Source organism: Rhinichthys klamathensis, unplaced genomic scaffold (assembly GCF_029890125.1).
Source record: "Rhinichthys klamathensis goyatoka isolate OS25496 unplaced genomic scaffold, OSU_Roscu_1.1 h1tg000488l_1, whole genome shotgun sequence".
In the NCBI taxonomy this organism is placed as follows: domain Eukaryota; kingdom Metazoa; phylum Chordata; class Actinopteri; order Cypriniformes; family Leuciscidae; genus Rhinichthys; species Rhinichthys klamathensis.
The window spans coordinates 707,501-720,000 of NW_026606975.1; the positions used below are offsets into that span (position 1 = coordinate 707,501).

Below are 12,500 nucleotides of genomic sequence, written 5' to 3' on the forward strand. Positions count from 1 at the left end.
TCAAATAAGAGCACCTGCCTCAGTGACAGAGAGAGCGTGTTCACCACTGATATTCCTCTCGCTCGCTCTCCTCTTTTCTTTCTCTGAGAGCCGCCGTGTCCTTTTATTTGCAGTTAATTTTTGCCTCCTTCACTCTCCCCTCTTCACCATGAATCTTCATTTTGCTGCTGACACCCTTGAATGTGAATTCCTCATTTCCTGGGCTCTTTTTATTTATATCTGTTGCCTGGTGATTCGATCATGCTGAGAATACGAGATTAGCCATCACCCAGCGCCCTTCAATTCCCCCTCAAGGACATCTGCTCTCACAAATGTTATTGTTTGTGCATTTTAACCCTTCGTTCGCTGGAAAACTCTGGTTTTTCTTCACAGATTCCTAGCATAATAAGCTTGTCCTTGGGCGGCGGCGTCTGTTTGCTGTGTTTATTTATGTGGGATAACAAGGTGACTCTTTCTCTCAGTTGGGATAGGGATTGTCTGTCCGTGACTCAACTCAACGCATCTGTTGTGTGTCGCAGGAGCTGATGAGGTCATGAGGTCATGTGTCCCCGAGGTGCGTTTAATTCGCTGATTAGCGCTGGTTATGTCATCTCTCGGTGAGATCATCACCTGCTACTAACGTTTGCCCCAACTGGACGTGTAGAAAGGCAAAGTTTTACACTTCGGCTCTGTTTCAATCCCTAGTGAGCCGCCTACCTATGTTTATGCATCTATTACCCATCCATTAATTCAGTGACGGTTTTTTGTAGTTATTGAGTGTCATTTTTTTCAACCCCTTTTTTTTTTTATGAAAATTTGTACACTTTTTTTTTAAGCATAAATCTCAAGAATATGTCCATATATATTATTTATATATATTTTTTCTCCAACACTTCAAATTTAATAAAAAAAACAAAAACATTTTAAATAGTGATTGACTTTTATCTACTTATTACCATTAAAATTTAGCACACCCTCCCTCAAATTCTCGCTACTGTAATGTGAAAAAAAGATGTAAAAGTAGAAGTGTTTATATATAACGGAAGCAATTGTTTAATTACCTTTTATTTATGCTGATTTAAATAAAGTTAATTGGATTCCAGTATTTTTAGTGTACTTAAAAGTCTTTATATTTTGCTGTAAGGGTGTATGCGATGAGCTTTAGTGCTCATATTAATCTTGCACAACATTATGTTTCTCATCCTCAAGCGCTGTATTGTGTGAACAGAGCGGAGTGGGAGGAGTCACGAGGAGCCGCTCTGATAGGGCCATTAGTGGATGATTGATAGGCCTCTGCTCCAATAGATGACTGTCATTTCTTTTAGTGATGGCCCTGACCTGTCAGTCATGTGAATGATGAATATGTTAAATGATGTAGAACCGCGGTGACTGAACAGGCATAATTCCAGCCGCCCTCTCAACCGCAGGCAATAAGCCCTCATTCCCCAACATTTATTTACTGCTTAGAGAAGCTCCAGAGCGCCAGTCACACCCCGTTCATTAAAGAGCGGCTCTGCTCTTCTGCACACACACACACACACACGGTCCAGTGGCTTTTTTCATAGTTTATGTTTTGTATTTATTATATGTATATGTGTATGTATGTATGTGTGCGTATGTATATATATATATATATATGTGTATGTGTGTGTTTTTTTTTTTTTACTAAATCTCAAGAACATTTCTAGACACGTACTTCATATTTCATAAAAAAATATATATTTTAAAAACATTACCACTTTTTGCATTGTAACATTATCATGTAAATTTAGCTCACCCTCCAATATGTAAGTTTATTTTATTATTAATTTTGTTATAGATATTTTACTTTTTTACTTTGTATTTTATGCATAAATCTCAAAACTTTTTTTGTGTATGTTTTGTATTTATTATTTATATATACACATGTTATTTATATATACACATGTTATTTATATATATAATATATTTGACTTTTTTTTAAAACCATCTCAAGAACATGTCTGGATATATTCCAGACATACTTCATATTTCATTTAAATATATATATATATATATTTATTTTATTTTATTAAAGATTAACCATTAGTTTGCATTGAAACATTATTATCATGAACATTTGTTATGCATAAATCTCAAGAATATGTCCGGATTTATTTCTGGACACTGGACATTTAATAATAAAATAAATAAATGAATAATAAAAAAATAAAAAAAATTGATATGATTATCATTAAAAGTATCACCCCTCCCCCAAATTCTTGTTACTTAAATGTGAAAATAAAATAAAATATAATATTTAAATTAGGGCTGTCAAATGATTAATCGTGATTAATCACATCCAAAATAAAAGTTTTTTTTACATAATATATGTGGGTGCACTGTGTATAATTATTTTATATATATAAATACACACACATGCTTGTATATATTTAAAAAATATATTTTCATGTATATACTGTATATAGATTTATATATAATTTATATTATATATAAATATAAATATTTTATGTATAAATAAAATATATTTTTTTCTTAAATATACATGCATGTGTGTGTATTTATATATATACAAAATAATTATACACAGTGCACCCACATATATTATGTAAAAAAAACTTTTATTTTGGATGTGATTAATCGTGATTAATCATTTGACAGCCCTAAATTTAAATTCTATTAAAAGTAGACGTGTTTATATATCATGGAAGCAATAGTTTAATTACCTTTTATTTATGCTGATTTAAAGTTAATTTGCAAATAAAACTCAAATGTAGTGGAATGCATCGCACCGATTGGAAATGTGAGGGTGTCATGTGACCCGGACATGAGTTTTTTTGGTGCTTGTGTGTGTAATGATCTTGTTCTTCTGTGGGAATGTCACCGGAGCGTCGGTCTCATTAATTATCAGGCTTTGCTCTTCTGGAAGGTCCGTGGGATCGTCCGGCTCTAGATAATAACGTATCAAACTCAACTCGTGTTGTTTCTCATGCTCTCACTATCAGCATAACTCTGTTCTTCAGATCCACACAGAAATAAAGCGTTGTGACATGTTCTGTCTCCAGGCCTTCAGCACGATATCTCTCTCTCTCTCCTCTCCGGGTTTGAGCCCGCTCCCCGTGTCAGCGGGTCTCACGAGTTATTGTCTTCCATAATTAACCGGTTATCAAACAAGAACATTTCATTAAGGTACAATTACAGCTAATTCTGCGGGGGGCGAGCGGCGTGTCACGATTAAGACGCCAACACATGCTCCCGTTACTTCTAATTCATAGCGACCTGCTCCCTCTCTGACGGCTTCAATTGCTAATGAATCCGCTCACTTTGGAATAATTAGAAATCCTTAGGCATGGTAATTTATTTAAGAGCTGCTGTCGTTAGGGCCACTCATTAGTGGAGGTTAAATTAATTTGAAACCAAAGCTGCTGGAAGCTCCTCGGGAGTTCATTACTACACGAAACCACGCCACCCCGTTCAATATTTAACTAGCAACACGCTAGGTCACAAACTTACGTTCGCTGAAGGTATTCGAGAGTAATTTATCGTTATTTTTGTTCTGTTGGTTGAATTAATCTCCTCAGTGACGGTTCAGACATGCTGACGGATCAACAGTTGCGCTTATCAGCATTTATATCATTTGAAAGCGGTCACTGTTACATTTGTGTATCAAGTGTTGAGGTCACAGTAACACTTTATCAGTATAACTACTACATGTCAACTTATTCTACTAACCCGAACCCTAAAATACAGTCTACTAATACTCTAATGAGAGTTATTATATAGAGAGACATATGGAAAGTTACTAAGTTGCCTGTTCACACCAAGAATGATAATGGTTTAATAACTATAAAGATAATGGCACAGAGAAACCATTTCGTTAGAATAATTTCATTCCAGAATAAGGTTTTTTTCCAGCTGATAAACAATAAAAACAGCCAATCAGAATCCATCCTGCTTTAATGAGCTCGAGCATTTAAAGCGACAGACGACTGCAAGCTCATAATTAGAATATGGTGCAAAAGTTCATTATTTCAGTAATTCAACTTAAAAGGTGAAACTAATATATTATATAGAGACTCATTACATGCAAAGTGAGATATTTCAAGCCTTTATTTGTTATAATTGTGATGATTATGGATTACAGATATGAAAACCTTTTCACAATATTCTAATTTTGAATTTGGGGTTTTCATAAGCTATAAGCCATAATCATCAAAATTATAACAAATAAAGGCTTGAAATATCTCACTTTGCATGTAATGAGTCTATATAATATATTAGTTTCACCTTTTAAGTTGAATTACTGAAACTTTTGCATGATATTCTAATTTTTAGAGTTTCACCGGTAAACAGAACGATATTGACGCTAATATAGTTATTGTTATAGTTATCATCCTTGGTTTGAACGAGCCTTATATAGTCCAGATATCTACTATATAGAATATTAAACTAAATATACGGTTACCAAAATGATTGATCAATGTATTGTATTACTAACTGAAAACGTGCTGACGAAGAAATCTGTACGGAATGAGGCTTTTTACATTTGGTGAACGAACAAATTCAAATTGACGAAACAAAATAGTTTGTTGAGAAAATGTACATGAATGCACTTCTCTCAACCTTTCCTTTTGTTCTAGTTGTCAACGTTTCCGGCTTTCTCTAGTTCATTGATGAGAATCTTAAACAGTCTTGCTGTTCATTTGTGAACGTTCATTAGATTTGTTTGGTCTCAGTCATGAAACATTCGTAAATATACGAGTAAATATGCGAGTGATTTGCGCGTTAAGAGACCTTCCCGAAAACTCTTCTCCTGATTCACAAATACTTCATAAACGTCAGATGTGATAGTGAAATGTGTGTGTGTGTTAATGAATTCCAATCAGTCGTAAATGGGACGCGCGTGCACGTTCATTCTCAATTACCATAAATCCCGCCCATTAAATCCGACTGACAACTATATATGGGCATCATATTATGACATGAATGCGAATGAAAAAAAAAATTTCTCAGATGCAGAAATTGAAGTTTTATTATCAGAAGTTCATTCAAAACGCCACATTTTATTTTCAAGCGTACATAGTGGCGTATCGGGTCCTAAAAAAAAGCATATTACAGATGCAGTTAATGGAGTTTCATCTGTTAATCGAACATTCCCAGAAGTGAGAAGAAAATGGTTCGACATTAAGCTTGAGAGCAAAAAACGAATTAGTTCACTTCGGAAAAATAGTATTCAAACTGGAGAAGGACCACCATCGCAGATGCTATACTGGCTCTCATAATAAGAAAAACCGTATGTAATTACTATATATAATATTTTTTCAAAATGCTGTGTAAATATGTACCCGATTAAGGTGAATTGAAATGCAGCCTTAGTTATTAATGAGCAAAACATTCGGGTGTTAAGCGCACTATTCACGCGTGGCTGGGAGCAGGTGTAGATTTCTTTTGTAACAACTAACATTTGGAAAATACGAACATTTTAATGAATCCGAAAATTTACGCCAGAACCACTTTACACACGATTTACACAAAAATTCGTTCTGCTCGTGTTTCATGAATGAGACCCATTGTGTCTGTATTCTCAATCCGTTCATATGTTTGGTTGCTGTGAGTGTTGTATGAATATGTGCAGGTGCTCAATTCATGTTTTGACTAAACTATTGTTATTATGACCAATAGAAGATATGAAACTCTCACTCTCACGACTTTATAGTCGGCTTGAAATGGAAGTTGCGCTCGTATATCCGAGTGAAACGCTTCTGGAACAAGAACAAATGTGGGCGGGGCTTGATTTTGTCTGTGAGGAATTGATTGGATGGTTGTGGTTTGCTATTGGCTGATCTCATGTGAGTGACAGGTTATAGCCCCGCCCACATCATCAGAGAAGAGATGCTACGAGAGGAAGTTACTCTGATTCAAGATTATTAACACAATAATGATGTGCACGGATAAATCATTTAGAATAATGATAAAAACACTGCAATATTCCATATAAGAATGGAATTGTCTATTTAGATTTTTGCTCTCCATATAAATAGGATTGCTGTAGGAGACAGAATTGTGATATTAAAGAGATCTCATCTGTGTTTTTATCTTCCTATGGGACTGCAGCCATATTCATCTTGTTAAGTCACATCGCCTTTTTCTCCATTTGCAATTTAACGTTGTGTCTGGAAGCAGCGTGACGTATTTTGTCACCGATTTAAAGCGTGTTTTCCCTCATAAGATGAAATGGTTCTGATGTCCGCCCCAGTTTCAGGAGGGAATTGGCCGCACTCGATGCCAAGAAGAAATGGAAAGCGTAATTCTGGGATGTGAAATGATTGACAAGCAATTACATTAGCCTACATCGCATTTCATTCACTTTGTGTGCTTGAATTCTGTCTTTCTCCCTCCACAACCCCCATCCTTCTCTTCTGCGCTGTTTCTTTGATGTGGGATGTACACTTATAATTCTCAGTGTGTGTGTTTTTATGGACTTTTCAATATCAAACCCTGATATTTAACCCTGTAAAGACTGGCATATGAAAAAATACTCAGAAAAATCTCATTTTTTTAAATGGAAGTCGAGTTTATTAAACCTTTAAACAAGTTTGCATATGTGTTTTTTTGTTGTTGAGTATCATATTTGATACATCAGGCTTTTATGGCTGAAATTGTCTGATATAATGAGAATATGGAGGGAAAAAACAGCTCAATTGTATTCTCAAATTGAGAAAAATATGCAATTTGGTTCAGATGCTGATATTTAAATGGACAAAAAGATTAAATTCTGATGCTTGTTATAACAGTACAGCAGAAACGTGCATAGAAATATCAATATCTGCCAATAATATGTCTTAGTAAGATGATATATAAATGCTTAGTTTATGATCAAAGCTCTGTAGTTTTAAAACACAATTCAATGATGATTGAGAGATGAACAAATAAACCTTCCTCAAAAGCCTGATGATCATCATATCTGATACTCATTTTTCTAATAAATGACGTACTCAAGTAAACCAAAGTTGCTTCAGTCCAGTTAAAATATTACTAACAATATCAAAGTTATTATGTTTACTTGATAAAAAATCAGTGCAGATTTCAAGTCTAAACGGTCAATCAGAGACTGGAGATTTTGTTGTAGGTTTATCAGATCATGTTCATCATTTAGAGGCCTTAGAAATTTGCATATCAAATATGAAACAGTAGCTTTATGGGGTTAAACATGTAGTTATTGTAGTATTGCAACTGCATTTACATGCAATAGCTTTTTTTCTCCAATCTGAGCTAAATTTAGCCTGACTCGCTGTGATGCTCAGCTATAGCGCATGTCATACGTGTTTCATGTAGATGCGTGAGGTTGAAAGTTGTTGACGTGACACTGGCCAGGTGCAAAGTGAAGGTTAAGTGCTCATATTCTAGCATTACGCTTGTGTCTGTTTGTGTGTTTATTCACAGTTGTGTTTCGTTCCCTCGCAGGCATATAAACGGAAAACAGAAGCGGCGAAGAAGGAGTACCTGAAGGCCCTGGCAGCGTACCGAGCCAGCCTGGTTTCCAAGGTAACCGGACGGGTTCACGTCTTTGGGTCAGCGCTAATGTTGGGGGGTGTAAACATTAGACTAAAGATTTCAGCACACACTTTCACGGCAAGAGCTGTCAGCGCAAGAGTGCTCGTGGACGTGTGTTTTAAAGGGATCGTTCATTTTCACCTTCATGCCAGTCCATCATGTGACTGGAAGATTTATAAGAAATATAGTGCTACTTTTATGGTGTTTTTTCAGACTTTGTTAAATTAAATTAAATCAAATAAATGAAAAACTACATGAACGAAACTAATATAAGTTAAAAAAGTTCTAAAATTCTTAAGTTCTAAGATGACTTTACTAATATAGACTGAAAAAAAAATGAAGAGGATATAACAAATATAAAAAAACTAATAAAAAAATGTCAAAAGCACACAATAAAATTACTAAAATTAAATCAGAAAATATAATAATAAAAGCTAAAAAATATATAAATACTATAACAGCATATAATTAATCCTAAAATTACACACTATATAAATTCCCAAATGACACACTATATGTTCTCAACCGTGTAGTTTATTCATTTAATAAGATTATGATGTCATTCAACATCAGTCTGTAAGCCCCTCCCCCTCCGCCATATAAGGAACGCTGTGACAGTGCATGAACATTCTAAACTGTTTCTTTTTTTTCATCAACATTCTATTTGGAATTTTCAGTGTGAACACAGAACTCACACTATTTATACTACAAAATGGCATAGAACAGTGCATAAGTGCACTAATTTGGATAGTCAAAGTTGATCATAGAAAATAACCTTATAAAGATACTGCTATAACTCTCCTTTTTTAGCCAACCAGCTTTGGAAGTAAAAGATGACCGATTCTTTATGTGTGTGAACTCATTCTTCAATACTGTTGGCACGCTCGTATATACATTCCCGAAAACAGCATCATTAGTTCATCCGTAACCATATTGGTCTCTGTCATGTTTCCGCGGTCTCTAACCGTCGTTTTAATCTATCGGATTGCTCGTCCGGCCGGCATCACGCTCGTGCGATCCATAAATCGATAGCAAATTTGCCAAAGTGATTTGACAGACTCAAACGAGCAGAAATCAGCATGATCTGCCGTTTCATTGCATACGTTCATCTGCATAATAAAACGCTGCGATTTCAAACCACTAATTTTACATTCATTGTTTCTCTTTTGAAAAACGCAAATTGCATTTTCATGCTAAACACTCCCTCTTCTTTCCCATACCTCGCTCTCTGAGCTCCCTGGCCCAAAACAAGAGCGCTGATTAAGCCGTGAATACAGTATTCATCAGACTCAGAGGCTTTTATTAAACGCCTTTCTCATCCTTCATTGCGTATAATTAAATATTTCGTCAAAATCTGGTTTTGGCAGATGCTTTGCTTGATGTGTTCGTAATATACTCTCATGCATTGAAAAGGAGGAAAATATGATAGAAAAAACTATCAAATGCACATCGTTTTCACGGCCCAAACCTTGAAACATACACTCGTGAAAAGAGGATGACTCTTTTTACTCCTAAATTAGGTTTTTATGCATAATTAAGACTAAAAGAATTGGTGGGAAATGTGACGTTTGAGTGTTTAAACTCATGCACCTGGTGCTATTTTATAGTGTGATGCATTATTGTCTTAGTAGTTTTATAGAAATAAGGGTTTGTGTTTGTGTAAAAGTACATTTTTACCATTGCATTTGTCATTTTATCCTTACAATGACTTTTTAAACTCTCGTTTTGTAATGTTGTTTCGAGGTTTTATGAAATATGAGGCGGTTAATGGCAGTTTCTTTTCTGAAAGCGATCATGTGGTGTGTGTGTGATGATGTACGTTCAGGACCTGGACAATCTCCACTTGTTTAATTTAAAGAGAAATGTTTGGAAATGTCCGAAGCAGATGTGCTCGCTCAAACGCTCACGTCCACATGCTTGGCCTTCTCTCGGTTCTCTACGGACACAGATTCAGCCCTCCATCTCTTCATGGTGATCAGTTTAGATGTTCTGCTCAATAAATATGAGGCATTATGAAGGCGCCCGGGTTGTGACAGCTGATGAACACGACCGACTGCCCATCACGCGCTGGCATTTGAAAAACATATTGCCATTTACGATGCGTAAAACGGTAATGAAACAATGCTCTGCTGTAAGCGCATGCTCTCAATTTGATAAATCAGAGATAGATGTGTTCGTGCGATTGGTGTTTGCTACTGTTTCTCACTGTGGTTTTCTACTGACACTTCGGTTTGTTGCACGGTCTCCAGAAGAATGATGCTCATTTAGGATTCATTGAAGCATCACCTCAAATGTTCCACCTTAAATATATGTATATGAGAGCGCTAACATAAATGTGATCGTTTGATGAGAAATGTTTGAGATCATAACTGACTTTTGATTGCATACTTCGGGAAATCCAAGCAGTCCGATCTCTTCTAGAGGAGACACGTGAGATTTCTGGGATCTTTTTCTCCCAGAAACATCTGAGATGCTGGAGACTTTATTTTCTAGCTCAGCGATGTCTAGGAGAAACAAATGAGATTTCATTTCCACTGAAGCAAAAGATGCTCTTCTAAAATCATGCTGAAAACCCTGATCATCGAGTTTTGTCAACACTTAAGAACATCTCACATTTATCTACTGATAATATAATTCGTATTGACAATATTAAGCTGCACGATTAATCGTTAAAAGATGGCGATCTCGATTCAAACACCCACATGATCTTGTTTCTAAATGACAGTGATTCGGCTATTTTTATTAAAACTTTGACAAAATCAAAACCAGAACAATCAAATCTGTGTTCTTCACAAACTGTTTTTTTTAAGCACACACACAGTATCGTTATTTCTGTGTTACAAGAATTCAAATGATCACAGAAGTACTGGGATAACAGTTTATAGTGGGAAATAAACACTGATGTCTATAAAAGCGTAAAATAAATACATATATCACCTTTTGAAAGTAACACGGCGCTTCAATAAACGATTGTATCATTACATCGTTACGCCAGTAGGCGGCGACAAGAGACTGTTTTTATTCGTCATTGAATCATTCATTCAAGAGATTCGTTCAAAAACGCTTATTCATCCAGTAATGACACAAGTGAAGTATTTTTGAGTGAGTCATTGAATCATTCATTCAAGAGATTCGTTCGAAAACGCTTATTCATCCAGTAATGACACAAGTGAAGTATTTTTGAGTGAGTCATTGAATCATTCATTCAAGAGATTCGTTCGAAAACGCTGATTCATCCAGTAATGAAACAAGTGAAGTATTTATTAGTCATTGAATCATTCATTCAAGAGATTCATTTAAAAACGCAGATTCATCCAGTAATGACACAAATGAGGTCTTTATGAGTGAATCATTGAATCATTCATTCAAGAGATTCGTTCGAAAACGCTGATTCATCCAGTAAATTAAACAAGTGAAGTATTTATTAGTCTTTAAATCATTCATTCAAGAGATTCGTTCAAAAATGCTGATTCATCCAGTAATGACACAAGTGAAGTATTTATGAGTGAATCATTCACAAAATCCTATTTTTTTAAACAAAAAAAGAATGAACTCAAATTAAATAGACTGTAGCAAGCAAAAATGGTCAGAACCTCTAGTAAATTATGATATTTTGTTTAGTTTGCTTAGTCAAAAAAAAAAAAAATCATAAAAGAATTCTCAATTTATCCAGAATTGTGCAATCAACTTACACTGTAAATGTAGAATCATGAGGTTTACTATTTCAGTCTTTCTACTTAAAAATGTCAAGTGTGTTACCTGCCATTTATTTAATTATGTGTGAAATTTCTAAGTGAAAATTGATTAAAAAGTAAATCCGTCACCTTTTTTTTCTTTTTCTTCAGTGTATGCATTTGATGATGTGCCTTTTCTGTCCTTCACCATTTTTTTATTTTTTTTTTCAGTGTAGATGCATTTAATGATGTGCATATTCTGTCCCTCAGACCTACAGTGACCCGGTGGAGAGCAAAAGCGGGCAGTCTAGCCAGCCGTCGTCACACATGATGCCCCCCAACACCCCCCTGTACAGCGTCCCGCCCCAGCCCTCCTCCCCGTACCCCTTCCCCCTCTCAGACCTCCAGAGCTACGCAGCGGGGGCTCCCAGACACGGCCTGCCCCGCTCGGCCATGCTGCCCGCGCTCAGTGCCTCCCCCCCAGCCTCCTTCCAGATCAGCCCCCCCCTCCACCAGCAGCTCTCCCTGCACCAGGGCTCGCTCCTCAACCAGCCAATCCGCATGCAGCAGGTCCAGTCACAGCCAATCATCTCTCACCAGATGGGCCTCCAGGCTCCGCTGCACTCCCCACCCCCAGGACAGCAGGTTAGCGTGCATGCTGGGAGACGCCACACGTGCTTGTGTTTATGGGGTGTGATTGCCATGTAACACTGTGCGTTACATCTGACATTTCGGTAACACTTTACAATAAGGTTCATTACTAGTTAACTACATTAGTTAGCATAATGCCACTTATGCAGCATTTATTAATTTGTGTCTAACATTTACTAATACTTTCTTAAAATGTTGTTATCATTAGTTAATGTATTTTTATTAACTAACATTAACAAAGATGAATAAATACTGTAACAAATATATTGTTCATGTTAGTTAATACATTAGCGCTTTTGTAAAGTGTTACCGAAATTTTTATATGCATGCACTACATTTGCCAAATTGTGCGGTGTAGGTACAGACCCACAATGCAATGCACTTCATTTCGTGATTTTTTAAAAATGCAAATAAGCCGTAGAAATGTTTAGCATTGCATGCATACTACTTTATTAAATACAAGAGTATACAATATACAGCATATATCGCACAGTAAACTCTATTTAATTCCAAACATGACCATTTAGTGTGGCACACTGCATACAGCTTCATGCACTAGACGCCACACGTGCTTGTGTTTATGAGGTGTGATGGGAACGGCACACTACCATGTAACAATGCATAGTATAAAAAATGTGCACTGTACAACCAGAACACACTGCA

The 12,500-nt window shown here is 36.0% G+C and overlaps 1 protein-coding gene across 6 annotated transcripts in view; it reads left to right on the forward strand.

Annotated features, from left to right (window-relative positions):
• The window catches only part of tox2 (TOX high mobility group box family member 2), a 153,794-nt gene that overhangs the window by 132,487 nt on the left and 8,807 nt on the right, over positions 1-12,500 (forward strand). For all 6 annotated transcript variants that reach the window (XM_056237571.1, XM_056237569.1, XM_056237570.1 and 3 more), the window contains 2 exons: positions 7,423-7,503; positions 11,457-11,831. In XM_056237571.1, coding sequence (XP_056093546.1) covers positions 7,423-7,503; positions 11,457-11,831 — 456 coding nt within the window. The remainder of the gene's footprint in view (positions 1-7,422; positions 7,504-11,456; positions 11,832-12,500) is intronic.